Genomic DNA, 20,415 nt, shown 5'->3' on the forward strand with positions numbered 1-20,415 from the left:
AGTACACATTATTTTCTCTATTGCTGAATTCTTCCTCTCTCATTACGAAGATCCATTCCATTTATTCTCCACAAATCAATACGTAATATGTAACTGGACATTCCTAATACAAAAATAATTTTCCTTTTTTCCCTAAAATGGAGCAACAACAAATGAGACTAACAAAACAGGCTCAGATAAATTAGAAGGATTTCAGGAAGACTTGGAGGAGACACTATCAAAGATTCCTACCAAGAATATTATCATAGTTCTGCTCAACTCGGGAAAGTAAGAAAATTCATAAAGATCATTGGTGAAAATTTGTTAGAAATACGATCCAATAATGAATCTGACAATATTTAAACAGCGTCAAAGAAAACAAAAAACATAGGTATCACCCGATGTTCTACTAGGAGAGTTTCAAAGTGATCATGCAGCAATCTTGTGACCCATCAACAAGGAGATTCAAAACTTCAAAGTCCTCAGAGGTTCAAATTTAGATTCAGATCACTTACTTCCAAAACTGAAGTCAAAATCCTACCAAGAGCCTAACAAATTAGGAATATTACTCTATAACGGATTAGAGACAGAGAAAGTTGTAAGCCCCAAAAATTTTACAATGACCTTGAATCAGAAGAATTATCATGGATGGGAACACTTAAAAGAAGCAATGACTGATAGTGCAAAAGAAATGGTTCACATCAAGAAAATTAGGGAACACTTCTGGTGGTCTGCAGAAAGAGGTAAGACAATCAAAGAGCATCAAAAAGCATGGACTGAATGGTGTTCTCATGAAACACCAGAAAATCTAAAGAACAAGTACTAAAAAGAAACACAGCTGTAACTATAAAAGAGACACAGCTGTAACTATCAGGAATCCGCAGAGGAAATATGAGAAAGAACACATGACTGAGCAGAAGAGGACTTCCAAAAGAACAATATGTGAGACTTTTACAGAATAGTTAAGACTAACTTAAGTAGATACAAATCCCCATACTTTAGCTTCAAGAATACAGAAGGAAAAGTTGCTGGCAGGTCGACAGACACACAAACAAACACAAACATACACACAAAATTCAAGCTTTCGCAACAAACTGTTGCCTCATCAGGAAAGAGGGAAGGAGAGGGAAAGACGAAAGGATGTGGGTTTTAAGGGAGAGGGTAAGGAGTCATTCCAATCCCGGGAGCGGAAAGACTTACCTTAGGGGGGAAAAAGGGGTATACACTCGCACACACACACACACACACACACACTCATCCATCCGCACATACACAGACACAAGCAGACATTTGCAAAGGCCCTTCCCACAGGTTTTAACATCATTATTTCTTCGCCAGACAATTGTTAGCCTCATTTTCATAATCTGCCACCACAAAACCACTCCTTTTAATACATTTACACGCAGTTTTTTCGAAATTTTCCCAAATTTCTCCATCCTTTAACGTGTTTTGGCGGCAACACAACCACCTAACCTTTGTGCACATCATTTTCTACCAACCCAAGTTCACCACAGGATCAACATAGCCCAGGTTTAACCAACACTTTTTCGCCTTTTTTCACAACAGATCTCCAGTTACTTTCTAGTTCATCTTTATCTCTCCCCATATATTTTTATTTTCATTTTCATTTCAGCCTCATGTTACACTTTCCACCTTCCAATACCATGTCACCCTCACAACACCCCCACAACGACCCCATTAAGTTTTATTTACATTCCCTCCGCAAACATGCCTTCACCCTAGCCAGATTACACTCGCATAGTTTATTTTCTCAGGCTTGTCTGACATTTGGCATTAACCCCCAAGGCCTCACACTTAAAGTTCCCATCTCTGGCTGCAACCCTTCTTTCCGTCAGTCCCTATACCAGTTCCAAACTGAACAATCCATTGCCCTCACCCACCTAATCCTTCTCCTACACATCAACTCAGCCAATGAACACACCCATCAACTCCTATCCTTAATAAAAGTCCTCAATCTTTCCTGTCCCACATCCACACCGGCTGTTCAGAGCATCCTCCTACAGGCCAACTGCAAATTAGAACAGCATGCCACCCTTCACCTCAAAAAACTATCCAATCTCCTGGTTTCCCACCTCCGGAAAAGCAACTCACTCAGCCTTCACAACCTTTGCAGCAAACCTCAACCTCCTCTCATTCCACACAAACCCAATCTCTCCCATCTACTCAATCTCCCACTTCCAGCTCACCACCCTCCAAAACCTCAAAATTCCAATCAACACAATCTGGAACCACAACATCCTAATTAAGTAGTTAACCTTTCCTCCAAACCTCTCTCCCAATCCGAAACCTCTGTCCTATCCAAAGGCCTCACCTTCAGCCCCACTCCCAGATTCAACCAAACAGCCCTCGTCAAAGATTTACTGTCCTACACTCATACTCTCTGCTGGAAATATCACTTTGCCATGAAGAAAAATGATCCTAATCCTACTCCTAATGATCCAACTCCCCAATACACTATCCAAATTGAACCCTGCCTGGAACAGTTTCGTCCTCCGTCACAGCGGGACCCACCTCCTCTTCCTCAAAATCACCCTCTCCAAACCTTCCAGGAATTTCCCACTTCCAGCCTTGCCTCTCAATCCTTCTTAAAACACCTTAATCCTACTCCCAACATCACCACTGCTGAAGCCCAGGCTATCCGTGATCTGAAGGCTGACCGATCCATCGTCGTTCTTCCGGCGGACAAGGGTTCCACGACCGTGGTACTTGATCGTCGGGAGTATGTGGCTGAGGTACTGCATCAGCTTTCAGACAAAACCACATACAAAGTTTGCCAAGGTAAACCCATTCCTGATGTCCAGGAAGAGCTTCAAGGAATCCTCAGAACCTTAGGCCCCCTACAAAACCTTTCACCTGACTCCATCAACCTCCTGACACCACCGACACCCCGCACCCCTACCTTCTACCTTCTTCCTAAAATTCACAAACCCAATCATCCCGGCCGCCCCATTGTAGCTGGTTACCAAGCCCCCACAGAACAGATCTCTGACTACGTAGATCAACACCTTCAGCCCATTACATGCAGTCTCCCATTCTTCATCAAAGACACCAACCACTTTCTTGAACGCCTGGAATCCTCACCCAATCTGTTACCCCCGGAAACCATCCTTGTAACCATTGATGCCACTTCGTTATACACAAATATCCCGCACGTCCAGGGCCTCGCTGCGATGGAGCACTTCCTTTCACGCCGATCACCTGCCACCCTACCTAAAACCTATTTCCTCATTACCTTAGCCAGCTTCATCCTGACCCACACCTTCTTCACTTTTGAAGGCCAGACATACCAACAATTAAAGGGAACAGCCATGGGTACCAGGATGGCCCCCTCGTACGCCAACCTATTCATGGGTCGCTTAGAGGAAGCCTTCTTGGTTACCCAGGCCTGCCAACCCAAAGTTTGGTACAGATTTATTGATGACATCTTCATGATCTGGACTCACAGTGAAGAAGAACTCCAGAATTTCCTCTCCAACCTCAACTCCTTTGGTTCCATCAGATTCACCTGGTCCTACTCCAAATCCCATACCACTTTCCTTGACGTTGACCTCCACCTGTCCAATGGCCAGTTCCACACGTCCGTCCACATCAAACCCACCAACAAGCAACAGTACCTCCATTATGACAGCTGCCACCCATTCTATATCAAACGGTCCCTTCCCTACAGCCTAGGTCTTCGTGGCAAACGAATCTGCTCCAGTCCGGAATCCCTGAACCATTACACCAACAACCTGAAAACAGCTTTCGCATCCCGCAACTACCCTCCCGACCTGGTACAGAAGCAAATAACCAGAGCCACTTCCTTATCCTCTCAAACCCTGAAACTCCCACAGAAGAACACAAAAGTGCCCCACTTGTGACAGGATACTTTCCGGGACTGGATCAGACTGTGAATGTGGCTCTCCAGCAGGGATACGACTTCCTCAAATCCTGCCCTGAAATGAGATCCATCCTTCATGAAATCCTCCCCACTCCACCAAGAGTATCTTTCCGCCGTCCACCTAACCTTCGTAACCTCTTAGTTCATCCCTATGAAATCCCCAAACCTTCCTCCCTACCCTCGGGCTCCTACCCTTGTAACCGCCCTCAGTGTAAAACCTGTCCCATGCACCCTCCCACCACCACCTACTCCAGTCCTGTAACCCGGAAGGCGTACACGATCAAAGGCAGAGCCACATGTGAAAGCACCCACGTGATTTACCAACTGACCTGCCTACACTGTGACGCATTCTATGTGGGAATGACCAGCAACAAACTGTCCATTCGCATGAATGGACACAGGCAGACAGTGTTTGTTGGTAATGAGGATCACCCTGTGGCAAAACATGCCTTGGTGCACGGCCAGCACATCTTGGCACAGTGTTACACCGTCCGGGTTATCTGGATACTTCCCACTAACACCAACCTATCCGAACTCCGGAGATGGGAACTTGCTCTTCAATATATCCTCTCTTCCCGTTATCCACCAGGCCTCAATCTCTGCTAATTTCAAGTTGCCGCCACTCATGCCGCACCTGTCATCCAACAACATCTTTGCCTCTGCACTTCCGCCTCGACTGACATCTCTGCCCAAACTCTTTGCCTTTTAATATGTCTGCTTGTGTCTGTATATGTGCGGATGGATATGTGTGTATGTGCGAGTGTATACCTGTCCTTTTTTCCCCCTAAGGCAAGTCTTTCCGCTCCCGGGATTGGAATGACTCCTTACCCTCTCCTTTAAAACCCACATCCTTTCGTCTTTCCCTCTCCTTCCCTCTTTCCTGACAAAGCAACCGTTGGTTGCGAAAGCTAGAATTTTGTGTGTATATTTGTGTTTGTTTGTGTGTATATCGAAATTGTGAGCTTTTATGAATTATCACAAAATGTTTCTCTGAACACTGAGAATTGTATGTAATCTTAAACTAGCATGTGATTTCCTGCATAAAGAACAGTGGCTATACATTCCAGTAATAGTTTTAGTCACCAAAGTGATATTTCCCAGCACTTTCGCACACCTTACTTTACGAAAAAATGGCGTGTTTTTGAGAGATCTTTAATGTGGTGCATCAATTAACATATTTTTGTAGTGTGTATGTATAAATATGAAAAACAAAACAGCAGTTTAGTTTTGCAAACATGCAGATCAACATGGCATCTGATGTCATCCAAACCAACCTAGGTCCTGTCCTATGCAACATTTCATGTTGTCACCACAAACTTTATTCACAAAATAGTAAAATTAACATTGAATAAATGTTTAAATACATGTGTTTTATCACCACAAACATATCTGGATGACATCACATCTCCTTTGCTGCCAATGGCTGAAAGAATCAAACCAAGCGGACATGATGTTTACGTGTTTGTGAATCTTAAGTGCCATATTTGGTAACCTTCGTATTTATACTTGTGTCTACAAAAATATGCAGTTTGACTGATGCAGAACATTAAAGATTTCTTCAAACCATGTCATTTTTGGAATGCTATGCTGTGCAAAATATCAGAAAATCTTACACTGTTCGGTAAAACATCACATACATTTCAAGCTAAAACTAAAGATTCCTTCATTATTGTTGGAAAAAGAATTTTTGGCAATTAATCCAGACAGTTGCTGAGAAACACATAGGGACAATTACTTCAGGCAGAGGTAAAGGAAGCACCGAAATGTACTGGGTTGCAACTTCAGTTTACCCTAACAACCCTTATGGCTAAACATCCATGCATTAAATCTGTGTTTACAGCTCTAGGCTCTCGTTTCAAGCATGGGGGTGATAATGAACTTCATTAATTTTGGTGTGGCAATGAGTCTATTGTATGTATCTAGAATGAAAACCACCTCAGCTGCGTTACTGCACATCAATTGTGTTACAACTGGTTTCGTCCCTTTAAAATCTTCATGTTGCCAGTTTTACAGAGTGCGTTCCATAAGTAATGAGACCAATTTTTTCTGATGCAACGGTACACCACAGCATGTTGTAACTGGCTGGGCTAAGTGGAGAGGGGGGGGGGGGGGGGGGGGGTTAGCTTCAAAATGCTCTTTGTCTCATTCAGTTGTGAGCTGCTGGAGAGTCAGGACATGTGTTTCCCTCAACCCCATTTTGAGTTTATGTAACATGGCACAATGGATCATTCTGTAGAGCAACGGTATGCTATCAAATTTTGAGTTAAAGTTGGGAAGTCCACCACCGAAACGTTTCCATTACTTCAGCATGCCTTTGGGACTGATTGCTTGTCCAAATCACAAGTTTTCCAATGGCACAAGTTGTTCATGGAGGGCTGAGAGGAGATCACCGATGAACCTTGCAGTGGACGGTCATCAATTGCACGAGCTGACGAAAATGTGATGCTTGTGCGCAATTGTTTGAACTGTCAGATGGCTGAGCCTTCAATTGATAGCACAAACTCTAAACATGTCAAAAACAACAGTTTCCCGCATTGTGCCCAAAGATTTGAACATGAGAAAGTTGTGTGTCAAACTCGTCCCAAAAGTGTTGCCCGATGAACACAAGCACTTGCGAGCGTTCCGGTGCCGAGAAATGTTGGAAATGTGTGAAAATGATCCTCATTTTTTAAACTCAGTTATCACTGATGATGAGTCGAGAAATTTTGAGTTGACGCCGAGACAAAAAGGCAGAGTTCAGAGTGGCACACCCCATCGTCGCCCCGTTCCAAGAAGGCACGCATGAGCAAGTCCAGCATCAAAACCATGCTCATTGTCTTCTTTGATGTCAGAGGCATTGTCTACCACAAATTCGTACCTACCGGGACTACAGTGAACTCAGCTTTCTACTTGGAAGTGCTCAAAAGACTGAAAAGGGGGGTCTCGCACTGCCGAAGTGACATCAAGGACACATGGAAAGTTCACCATGACAATGCGCCGACTCAAAGCGCCTTCATTGTCAACGACTTCCTGGCCAGAACCAAGACCCCATTGGTTCCCCAGCCCCCCTACAGTCCTGACCTTGCTCCCATTGACTTTTTTTGTTTCCTCAGTTAAAAGGAGTCATGAAAGGAAAACATTGGGACACGATTGAAAGCATCCAGGCACATGTTACATTAGCTCTACAGGACATTCCGGTAAAGCCATTCCACAATGCCTTCCAGGCATGGAAACACCGCCTCCAGAAGTGTATCGACGCAAGAGGGTGCTATTTTGAAAATTTTTGATTATTTGTACGAATATATTCAATAAATGATTTTTTTATGAATTTGGTCACATTACTTATGGAACGCGCCTTGCAGTCTTGTCCATTGAACTGCCAGGGGTGCTTGTTTTTGCTTTGTCAGACAGAAAAGAATCTTGATCATGTTGAAAACCACAGCTGATACTACTGTTAAAAATTAATGAAAAGCAGGCAAAAACGAGCAGCCTTTGCCGTTCAATGGGAAAGACTAAAATTGGCAACCTGACGATGTTCAACAATTGAAACCAGTTGTAACACAATTAATGTGCAATAATACAGCTGAGATTTCAGTGCGCTAGGTTCAGACAGTCATCCACCCATGTGCTGATAACTGAACAAATGTGAGTAAAACATGAAGGTAGTAGAGCAATGAGTTTCATTATGCATCAAAAATCTTATTGTGAACTGCAAAATTTACTGAAACAATGAAATTACAGCATGAACTGAGCAGTAACACTGAGACATTATGAGCTCAGGACATTAAAAGTGGCATGTAACAGGCCTGTAGAAAAATACTCATTTGTTCAGACATGTTCATTGAAAGCAGCACATATATATATATATATATATATATATATATATATATATAATAGAGGGAAACATTCCACGTGGGAAAAATATATCTAAAAAGAAAGATGATGAAACTTACCAAACAAAAGCGCTGGCAGGTCGATAGACACACAAACAAACACAAACATACACACAAAATTCTAGCTTTCGCAACCAATGGTTGCCTCGTCAGGAAAGAGGGAAGGAGAAGGAAAGACAAAAGGATATGGGTTTTAAGGGAGAGGGTAAGGAGTCATTCCAATCCCGGGAGCGGAAAGACTTACCTTAGGGGGAAAAAAGGACGGGTATACACTCACACACACACACACACATATCCATCCACACATATACAGACACAAGCATATATATATATATATATATATATATATATATATATATATATATATATATATATATATATATATAAGGCGTTTCAAGGTAAAACTGCAATAATACAAATTCAGCAACACAGACAAAGGAAATATTAAAGATTCTTTCGGCAGTGTACAGAGTTTAGTGAAATATCTTCACAAACAGATTAGTACTAACAGAATGTTAAACATTGCGTATTAAGGTATAGAAAGAACCGCAATAGGGAGTCTCTGAGTATATCAAATGCAGAAGTCCTTCATTAGTTCCGTACTCAGGAACATGCTTCAACAACATGAAATGTTTTGCATTGCTTGTGGATAATCCTTCTTTGAGAAAACAAGAAAGTACCACTCGCTCCCTTTGCCTGTACAAGAGTTGTTATAAATTCAAACAAGGCACTAATGGAAAGAACTGCAGCCGACATTGTGATGGAAAACATAAAATTATTTCTCCAGATGGACTTCAAAAAGTAAGGAGAAAATAAGAGAGATTAAGGCTATTATGGAGGCATACAGGAAATCATTTTTCCCTCACTCCATCTGCAAGTGGAAGAGGAAATGAATGACAATCCATGTTACAAAGTAACATCCGGCATTAACTGTGCAATAGCTGGCAGTGTATTTATATATGTGTAGATGTGAAAAATATTAGGTTAAGTCCAGAGCAAAATATCTGCAATAAATGAAAAGCACAAGTTCACTTTTGTTCTACAGTATTAATTTTTATTGTGTTACCTGGTTTTTGGCTTACAAGGCCATCTTCAGACATTTACTGAGTATTGTCACCAAAGAAGTTACAGTGTTTGCAAACAACATTGGAAGAGAAGTAACACGCCTAGACTGAAGCAGAAACATACAGTAACATCTTTGACAGTGTGGTGGTAATGCAATGAAAAAGTAAAAAATTGAACTGTAAATAAATAAAGTGGAGTAGACAGGAAAACTTTAACACAAAATAGGGTCAGCATGCCTACATAACAGTTTCTATTAATAAACAAAACTAATAAAATAAGTACTTGACAAGGCTACATTAGGAGGCATAAAACATGGAGAGTGATACACAAACCAATTAAAAGAAGAAACAATCATCAATGTAACTACAGAATACATAACGAACTTAAGTAATATCAGCAAGACAAACAGAAATAAATAAATGCAGGAAAATGGAGGAGTTTGAGGGAAAATAATGCAATCTTTGAGAATGTGGTGGTAATACATTTTAACATTAACATTATATTCAAAACTGTGGCTATGTAACAGTTTGCATTAAATAAATGAACCAAGTAAAATATAAACAATATTTGATGAGACAACTACAAGAGGGGTTAAACATGGACAATAATACAAGTACCAGTTAAAAGAAAGGCTTAACAATTGAAACTACAGTCTATATGGAATACATAGACAATAGACAATAAAACAAAAGAACTTAATGAGTACAGGAAAAATGGGAATATGTACGAACAGGCAGTGTGGGAATAATGAACAACAGAGATGAATATATGAAGTTTAGGAGAAGGGAAGTATTGAGCTGTGACTGGTCATTTACGATTAGATATGGACTGTGAGTTAGATGTTTGTTAATTTCCAGGACTTCCAGCAGGTTGAGTTTATGGCCTTTGTTTGCTAAGTGAAGTACGTGGGACACTGGCTGGTAGTTGTGACCCTCACTCAGTACATGCACAGCAAATGCGGAGTCAGAATTTTGCAACCTCCAGCTGCATTCATGTTCAGCCAGCCTAGTTGCTATGTCTCTGCCAGACTGGCCGATGTAAAATTTGTCACAATCAGAACAGGTGATTTTGTATACCCCACTGCTGCCTAATAACTGGATCTTATCTTCACTATTAAAAATACACTGGGCTGTTGTGTTCTTAACATAGTAGGAAAGACTATAGTTGCAGGCTTTCATTGCTTTGGCTACAATCTGTGATACCTCATCTAGGTATGGTAGTGTACACCATTTGTTGCAGACAGTGGATGGGGAAGCAGGTGGGGCATGGAAGAGGGGTACAATTTTCCATTTTTGTTTCCTGTGCAAGATGTGGTCAATAAGAATGGACTGTAGCAATTGGCAGTAGCGATAAATTTTACTGTAGCTAACTCTGCTTTAAAATCATCTCTGGACATGGGGATAGATATGAGACGGTGTACCATTGAGTGGAAAGCTGCATGTTTGTAAGCTATGGGGTGTTGTGAGCAAGAAGGTATTATTGTACGTGTAGTTGTAGTTTTTCTATAAATTTTGAAATAATGTGTACGTGTAATGAAGTCAATGGTGAGATCTAAGAAGTTTATGGATTTGTTGCCAATCTCCACTAAGAATGAATATTTTTATGTTGATTGTTTAGGTTTTACAAAAATGTGTTGAGTTGTCTTGTAGTACCAGCCCACATACACAGCACATCATCTACATATCTAAACCAGTATTTGATATTTGCAATCAAAGGTTCTGTTTTTAGAAAATTTTGTTCAAAATGGTCCATAAATATTTCAGGAAACAGTGGACTAAGAGGGGAACCCATAGCTAAGCCATCTAATTTTTTATAAAGAGTCCCTTGAAACTGGAAATAGTTCTGTGCCAAGCAAGTCTAAGTAGCCATTCTCAAGTCATTCAGTTTCACAGGATTGACGTTAGAATTTTGCATCAGCTCTGTCAGAATATCAATGCATTCCACCACTGGTATGTTGGAAAACAAACTGCAGACATCAAAGGATACTAATTTATCTCTGTGTGAGACAGATACACCTTCTAACTTATTTAATAGGTCCATGGAGTTTGAAATACCATGCTTTGGTTTGAATTTAGTCTTGCTCTTAATTACGACATCCAGTTTACTAGCTAGTTTGTAAGATGGAGCAGTAAATGATGATACAACTGGACAAATAGGAACATTTTGTTTATGCAGTGTGAAAGTCAATAGACCATGGGATGTTACACACAAACCTGGTTTCATTCCTTAGTGCACTGACAACTAAATATTTTGCAGTGGTGTCTTTCGTTAGAGCATATACAATCCCTACTTTCATAACATCCAGTTGTTTTTCTGATGGAGGATGGGGAGAAGCATATTTAAAACCTTTGTCAAGCACTTTTTGTTCATCTGGAGACAGAACCAAGTTCGATAGGTTAAGTACACATTGGGAAAACTTTTGTTTACAATTTGAGGTTAGAGGTGCACTCACTTTCCTAATCATAGATGATTTCCTGTTCTGCCACAAAAATATATCATGAACAAGATCACTTACACTTTGACAAACTTCGCGATTGAAAAAGTCAAACTCACAGGGGTGTAACTTCGATGTGATTGCCATATGCACCACATTTAGATGTGTGCACACGTTGTTACGAACACGATACCATTTCTTCATTTCCTCCTTCATCCAAGTGTATCTTGTGACGTCAATGGCTTTATTTGCAGTGGCAGAGGTTCCTCTCGACTTTATGGAGACATATTTTGGCATAATTTTGTGTTGCAAACACTGTTTGTTAAACGAAATGTGTTGTGTTGACTTTGCTTTTTGTCTCAGTAATACTGTAGAACAAAATCAAACTGGTGCTTTTCATTTATTATAATGTTGTTCTACCAAGAACCAACGGAAGATTCTGTTAAAATACCTGCAAACTGATAAAGACTGGTAATCTCTCAATTTAAAGATTTCAAATAAATATGAAAGGGAAGCTGGTGAATTATTACAATTCCAGAATTCAGACACACAACAGCCACTAAGCTTCCAGCACTTCAGAGTCAAAACTGTTTTTCACAAAATTATGAACATTCACTGAAAAACTACAGGATAACAATTTACAAGACCCAAACAATTGTATCTCACAGTTACCATAATATGAAGTACCATATGTCCTAAACTCATAGAAACAGAAGAAGATTAGGATCTAATATCCGATCGACAAAGAGGCCATGAGAGACAGTGCATAAGCTCAGGTTGGAGAAAGATGGGGAAGAGAATCAGTCATGTCTTTTTCAAAGGAACCATATTGATATTTGCCTTATGCCATTTATGGAAATCACAGGAAACTTAAATCTAGAAGTCCAAGTGGGGATTTGAAGTGGTGTCCTCCCAGATGTAAATCCAATGTCTTACCAAAGCACCACCTCACTCATTTGAACATTTACAGTCAAAATTTTATAGATTGTAGAGAGTCCTAAACTGAGTGCTCGAGATGATGAACCAGGAATGACAACTGAATAGTGACATAAGCAACTTACTGTACACATTAAAAGAATAACTCATGCACATAAATAATGATAAAATCTGAAATAATAATAAAAATTGTCACTGAAACTTGGTATTAAATGTTAGATGAAACATCAGAACTATTTTTGGAATCAGTTAAAATTGGATGAGGTAGAAGCTACAGCAAAATTATAAAATTAAAGATGAAATAAAGTTTTGAAGAACAACGCGATGGGAAATTTTAATTACACCAAGTGATTCAGTACTTCAACAATAAGCAAACTGAAGGTTTCTCTTATTTTCAGAGAACACATCTGGCTAAATTTTTCAAATTTCTCTCTTTTATTATCTTTCTCTGAGTATTTAATAAACACAAACTTAAAATATGCTCTCGACTAACTGCACTCCACAGCTATATTTTTAGTTGCCTCCCAGCAGTTAAAAAACCTTCCAGCACTTCACGTTGTAAGTGGAGTTGTATAATTCCGGAATATCCTGTTAACATAGGGGAAAAAATGTTATTTGCCACAGCTTCAGGAACTTGAATGGGAATCCCTGGAGGGTAGACAATGTTCTTTTTGAGGAACGATTTGAGAAAATTTATAGAACTGGCATGATGCTGACTGCAGCCTAATTCTACTGCTGCTAAAGTATATTTCGCATAAGGACCACAAAGTTAAGATAAGAGAAATTAGGGCTCTGAGACAGCTGTTTACCCTCATTCAATTTGCGAGCGGGACAGGATAACTAGTAGTGGTACAAGGCACCCTCTGCCAGTCACTGTATGGCAGCTCGTGGAGTATAAATGTAGAAGTAGATCATGACCACTGTTCAAGATGATGTCTGCCAAGTTCGCAGGTGCTTAACGAAGAATATTCTCCCACCAATCTAACATCACAACCTGTAATACACAACTCTTCTGTAGAGAGCTCTCTCTGATTTAAACCCATTCCTCATAGGCTTCTATTCAAATCAATAAATTTAATAAATTTCTTCCATGGTTTCCTTTATAGTTGTGTTCACAACTTCAAACATCAATAAAATAAGTCATGGTTCCACTGAAGCAGTCTTACTTGCATAAAATATTTTGTTTGTCACCATAACTCCATTTCAGCCACACAGTTATTATCAAGTATCATATATATGTATAAAAACACAGTCACAGTGGAACTGTAACATCTTTTAAAAGTTTTAGCTAATACAACAAGGTACATTGCAAAACTTTTCTGTGCACATTTGTTTGGATTTCTGAGCACTACCTCCTGCTACACTATACATTCAATGTGTGTCTACAAGATCCTCAGCAACTAACAATCCACCTTCAACAAGTCATGAATTGCAAACAGTGGCAGACTTCATGAAGGACATATCAACAACTTGGATGAACACCTGAAAGTACACCATTAGTCCCACTAATGATGGCACAGCCACCAACCATTTTTTATGACACATTAGTACTTTATGAATACATGCAACATACCAATTACGACATTACCTTAATAGAAGCATCAACACTGCCCGTGGCAATCAACTGACCATCAGCACTGAAAGCACCCGCTCGACAGTTGCCTTTGTGTGAAGTGACATAAGCTGTTTCATACAGTGCAGGCTCCGGTGCTGAGGACTGAACATCTGTTTCAAACTCCAAGTCTGGAAACAAGCCACGACACCATTTTTTATAAACATTAAACCATCTTCTGTGACATATAAAAGCCATTTTGTGGCTCTATTCTCTCATAAAGAGTGATAATTGATATACAAGATGATTCCATTAATCTTGCAGTAGAATTTTGGAACATTATGAATTACCTCAAAGAAAACAATTTATTGATAAACAGCCAATATGAATCCAGAAAATATTGTTCTTGCGAAACACAATTCGCTCTTCATTCTCAGAAAGTTGTGTGTGTTATTGATGATGGATGCCAAATTGATTCCACATTTTCGATTTTCAGAAGGCTTCTGACACTGTTCCTCCCCTACTTGCACTCAAACTGCTTGCTTATAGAGTACCACCTCAGTTGCTAGGCTGTCACAGTTTACAGAAATTCATCGAGTGAAACAGATGTAATAGCTGGTGTTCCTCAAGGAAGAGTTATAGGTCCCCTGCTGTTCCTAATTTATAGAAATGATTTAGGAGACAATGTGAGCAGTCCTCTCTGTTTGCAGTTGATGCTGTCATTTACCATCTTGCAAAATCATCAGAGGATTGCAAAATGATTTAGACAAGATATCTTTATGGTGTGAAAAGTGGCAGTTGACTCTAAATAACAAAATGTGTTAGGTCATCCACATAAGTACTAAAAGGAATCTACTAAATTTTAGTTACACAATAAATCACATAACCTAAAGGCTGTCAATTCAATTAAATACCTAGGAAAAGGCAAACCAAAGACTGCATTTCACTGGCAGAACACACTGAAGTTGCAACAGAGATTGCTTATACTATGCTTGACCAACATCTTCTGGAGTATTGCTGTGGAATGTGAGATCTGCATCATATAGGGTTGACAGAGGATATCAAAAAAGTTCAAAGAAGGGCGGCTCATTTTGTATTACTGCAACATAGGAGAGAGAGTGTCACATATATATGGCTATCATTAAAATAATGGCATATTTCATTGTGACAGGATCTTCTCATGAAATTTCAATCACCAACTTTTTCCTCGAGTGTGACAATATTTTGTTGGCATCTGCCTACATAGATGATCACAATAAAATAAGAGAATCACAGCTTGCATGGAAAGACTTGAGCATTTACTTTTCCCGCACACTGTTTGTGAGTCCTGGGCAGCAGAGAAAAGTGGGCCCCCATTTTTAACCCATTAGCACCTAACTTATTTTTAAACAATGGAAAATCCAGGATGGAATAATGACAATATTATGAAAAGGAAAGACTGCTGCTACTCACTATGTTGAGGAGATGTTGAGTCACAGACAGGCACAACACAAAGACTGCCATACATGTTGAGCTTTCGGCTACAAGGCCTTTTCTAAAGTAGACAACACACACAAGCACAACACACACAATGACCATTGTCATATGACTGCTGGAGACAGTTGTCATGTGTGTTGAGTTTGCGTGAATGTGTGCATGTTGTCTGCTTTAGAAAAAGGCATTTTGGTCAAAAGCTCAACTTGTATGGCAGTCTTTTTGTTGTGTCTGTTTGCAACTCAACATCTCCTCTACATGGTAAGTAGCAATCTTTCATTTCTGTAATACTGTTGTCAATTTATTTTTAATTGGCATATATTCTTTATTCTTGGACAAAACGTATTCTGGCAATTCAGTTTATGGAAGCTTAACATGAAATTTTGGACCGTCCTCATTTGAGGACACTGTGCTTTGCTTAGCAGGTGTTTGATCTTTACACTTCTTACTAGAAAGATGGCAAGGGATAAGGAAATTGGTAATAACAACATTTCAAAATTACTATTTATTTTACAATAACTCACATTTACAAAACTTTTTAACACAAAAACTTTCCAAAACCAAAATTTAGTTAAGGCCTAATATGATATTTGGGAAAGCATTCCATGAAGAGTGTAATATTACACTTCTCACAGTATAATCTAGGCTTTCCTTTACAGTTATCAGATTGGCATCATGGCATCATCTTCTGGGCAATGTGCAGTTTCCAGTCATATCATATGTCTGGTACATTAGTCCTGGGAGATGAGACAAGTTTGGTTGGTCTTCCTTTAATTGACATCATTTCAAGACTTTTCTTCAGGTATGCTCTTGCAATCTGTCTTCTGATTTATTTCACTGAAAGAGAAGTTCCTTCATTTCACCTCTTGAAACAGAATCATGCATACCAATGCCTGCCACGAAATTCTTGCATGTTTTCAATTCATGTTGCTGTGGAACACTGGGCCTTTTTTCTTTTCTTTTTTTTTTTTTTTTTTTTTCCTCTGTGATGAATTTCAATGTTGTGCTTCGATGGTAGGAAGCACAGTGCCAAAATTAGTTACTAGTGCAACAAACTTATTATCATTCCATTTTGCGACAAAAATTTCCTTCTCTCTATCAAATCTGACTCAGAATATCCCCTTCATTTCCTTTTCATTGCATTATCCCTTCATTTCCTTTTCATTACATTATCTAGTGACGGGAGGCACATTCTTGTTCTGTTTTCTGTTCCCATTCTACTTGCAGAAGAATCCTAGTTCCTTCAGTCAGATGAGCAAGTTATGACAAGTAAAGTAATTGTCAAAAGCTACTTTGTACCTGTTTGGTTCACCAGTAAAGAACAATATTTTCAAAACTACTTTGGGAACCAGTGTTAAATCCTCACTGTCATTTTTCAGGTTCTTCCCACAACATAGTCAGAATTTGTAAAAGTAGCCATCAGTAGCATGTAAGGTACATAATTTATATCTAAAGCATTGAATATCTAAAGCATTGAACTTGAGTCTGGTAAAGTCTTTATAAGGTGATGTCAATAGTATGTCATAATCATTTCATCAACTGCTACATTTTCCAAAAAGACTCCTCATCTTTGATAATTTTGTACTACAGCCTCTGCTAATGGTTTGATTTTGAAAGATTTGTTACTTTTGTTTTTGTTGGCCTTTTTATTATCATTGAAATGTAATACAGATTTTAATTCACTATTTGAACATCAATCATCATCATCAGACCAATAATCTCTTTCACTGGACAATTTATGACAGCCTGTAAAGAACCCAAGAAACGCATGAATTTCATCAGGTACAACTGAAAAACTTATTTTATTTTTACATGCCTTAGTGTATATTTCAGTTTCCTGTAAAATCATGTTTGCAGCTTCTTGTGGAAAGTGTTCTTCAAAAACCTGTACAGGAATGGGACTATACAACTTTTCTTTCAGTTCATCTGAGAAACAAGAAACTTTCTTCTCTAAGCCAGGAAATAAAAATTTCAGAACCTGATAACACCATTTAACTTCCTCTTTACAGGTTCTTTTAGAGGAAGCATGAGGAATGTCTTTGTTGTATCTTACATGTAGCATTTCAATAGCACTTGCAATATCACTTACATAGGTATTTCCTAACAAGTCATCAATATTTTCTTCATCTGTCTGTTCATCTACATCCAGAGGTAGAGCTACCATACCTGCTTATATTTCTTCAGAAAATAAGTATTCTACTGCCTCTTCAACAGTTTTAAAATAATGTAGAGAGCCATAAAAAAGAAATCCAAAAAGCCCAAAACACACATCGTTTACCACAGAACTGGCCAGTGTCCTCAAATGAGGGCAGCAAGTTACACTGGGGCACACAATGCAATAAAGTATTTTAGCCTTCACTAGTACCAAACACTATTACAGTATTACATTAGGCAGCAGCCAGAAAATGACACTGGTCTTACCTTAGATACAGCTCACTAATAAAAATAGAAATAAGCACCAGGCTCCGCAAAACACTCCACTACTTTTAACAATCTTGAACTGAAATACTGTACCAGAGAGATAACGACAGTACCCATTGTTGAAAGAAACCTTACTTCACCACAATATAAGTAAAAAACTGACTGTCCTCAGTTGTGAACAACGGGTGCTAATGAGTTAATGGCTGTATACAAATGGAAGCCTCCAGCTTGCATACCAACCTCAGCCCCTAGTTCAGCAAATTCTTTGAAGCTACCATGACTCGCTCCATTGTTAAGAGACATCACATTTCAACTATGACTCAGAAGCAATCGCAACGAATTACTGCTCTATAAATTCATTACTACAGGTTCATAAATTAAATATTACAAAATAGGTCAATATTACCACAGCATCCAACTATTACTATTCCCACATGATTCTGAATCAAGGGTGCCAAAGTGGTTATGAAAAGTTTCAGTATCATTTGTCACAAGAGAAACTCACAGTCTGTAACTACAGAGTTTGATCCAAAAGCAAGAAATGTCCCTGTAGTTTTAATTTTTTTTAGTCAATAAGTTAGGCACCAGTTCCCCAGTGTCACAAAATGTCTATTATCTTCAGCTATTTCAACGGCACTAACAGCTGCAACAGCAGTACACAATTCTAGACTATTCAAGACTGTGCATTTATGGCTTACTGGCAGTGTGTATTAACTCATTCAGTAGTTGGGTAACAAGCTCCACACTAAACTGCTTTGTCATCATGGTGATAAAGCAGCTGAAATCATCATATATATGAACCTGCGTTATCAGCTTCCCATATCAGTTATTCTGATTGGGTGTTCAAATTTTGCTCTTATGATTAAATGTATATGGGTGTGGATAACATGTTTTCATTCTTCCAAACCTGTCATTAATAAATTGTGAAAATAAGCAATAGAAAAGCTGATATGAAACTTCCTGGCAGATTAAAACTGTGTGCCCGCGAAAGGCAAAGGTCCCGAGTTCGAGTCTCGGTCGGGCACACAGTTTTAATCTGCCAGGAAGTTTCATATCAGCGCACACTCCGCTGCAGAGTGAAAATCTGATTCTGAATAGAAAAGCTGTTATAAACAAATAATTGAGTAGCATAATTTACAGTCATAACTCATTTCAAGTGAAACTGCAACTAATATCTATCATAGTGCACCATTTTTAAAAACTTTAACTGCTCGGCATCACAAATGAGCATTATATGGTTAGTTTCTTCACAGCACCAACTGCCCATCTGCCTGTCCCCCATATGTGCATCATGTAGTGGGGTCTCATTCCATTACTGGTTACAACAAAGACCGCGAACTATTACAGTAAGCAACACACATTTGCCATGGCCATCTCCTTCTCTTCAGTACTCATATTTTGACTACCGTTCCTTTTAAGGACATTTTAACACAATTAGATTGAGAGTGATGGCGGTGTCCAATAATTTTCTGCTGTAAATGATTTGAAAATACATCTGATGATGCAACTTTTAAGTTGTGAAACTGGTTGTACTAACAAAGGAGTATGTAACTATTGCTGTGGTTTTTTTTTAACGAGTGCTGTATGTAATACAGGACGTCTCAAAGAGAACGTCAGTGACATGTCTTATAGATAATTTTGACATTTAGTGGCAAATCAATAAGGAAAAGTTTATGGATGTAATGCATTCTGTTTTGGTACCAAAATACATTTAATTTGTTCCACTCTCATTTCATCTAAATACACTTATTTGGCATTTCCCAAAGAAATTTTCAGGTTTCAAGTGGTTTCAACTGTGAGATCAATATTCTTCACACTTACTTGCCCTTCGGGTTTCGCTCTTTTTATGCAATCATAATATTTGTCATTTGAATGAGAGCCTGTAAGCAACAATAATTGCAGAAAAGTGAATATGCCCAAGAGCAACCTGAAGGCTTTTTGACTGGTCTGGGTCATGTTGAACACTTCACAGGTTGGGATCCAACAATTTCAATTATTAAGACTTTTAGCAATCTCTCTTCATCAAAGGAGTTTAACTGAGATTGAAAATTATATTCAACTGACAGAATATTATATTGTGACCATGGTCATAATTTATGAGAAATGACCGTGGTTTTTTTTTTTTTTTTTTTTTTTTGGGGGGGGGGGGGGGGGGTGCAGACGGTATTTAAGGTGATGTGATAGTCTGTTACCCTTGTTTATCGCCTTTACAAGGTGACCATCTGCTGCAGAAGATACTAAATTGTCTACACGAAGGTGCAGCATAGTTTATGTTTGCTGCAAATAACTTGTGTTCTGTGTTGGGTACAGAAGAGCAGATGTTCTTCACACACTAATGAGCCATTCTTTCCTGCTTATATGGACATTGTTATGGAATGACAGTAGTTTGGCATAAGGCATAATGAACAAATATTAGCTGAATAGTTACCATACATTCCAGCACAGACTCCAATCTGAATTTTCACTTTCATAGTCCATAATGCAGCTGGGTGGCATTGGCTGTAAATGACACTCCAAGTGAAAAATTTCTTTTATTATTTTCTTTTTAATTTAAGAACTTGCTGTCATTGAGACCTTCGACAGAACTGAGTGTCCACAATATTTCATTGCCATACAGCAGTCTGTTCTGATAATTACTCCTTGATGATTCTAGTATAAATATTCTGAGGGCTAGAGGTGTCGTTAATATGAAACAATTAGTCACTAAATTAAGGAAAACCAGCAATGGCTGCAAGGCATTGCACTGCAAATGTGCCCCTTCCTCAGCTAGGTGAACCTCTTA

The 20,415-nt window shown here is 39.0% G+C and overlaps 1 protein-coding gene across 1 annotated transcript in view; it reads right to left on the bottom strand.

Moving 5' to 3' along the window:
- LOC124615808 (cleavage stimulation factor subunit 1) overlaps positions 1 to 20,415 on the bottom strand; it is a 194,700-nt gene that overhangs the window by 146,742 nt on the left and 27,543 nt on the right. The window contains exon 3 of the mRNA XM_047143948.1: positions 13,776 to 13,930. Coding sequence (XP_046999904.1) covers positions 13,776 to 13,930 — 155 coding nt within the window. The remainder of the gene's footprint in view (positions 1 to 13,775; positions 13,931 to 20,415) is intronic.

The sequence above is a fragment of the Schistocerca americana genome, chromosome 5 (genome assembly GCF_021461395.2).
Source record: "Schistocerca americana isolate TAMUIC-IGC-003095 chromosome 5, iqSchAmer2.1, whole genome shotgun sequence".
In the NCBI taxonomy this organism is placed as follows: domain Eukaryota; kingdom Metazoa; phylum Arthropoda; class Insecta; order Orthoptera; family Acrididae; genus Schistocerca; species Schistocerca americana.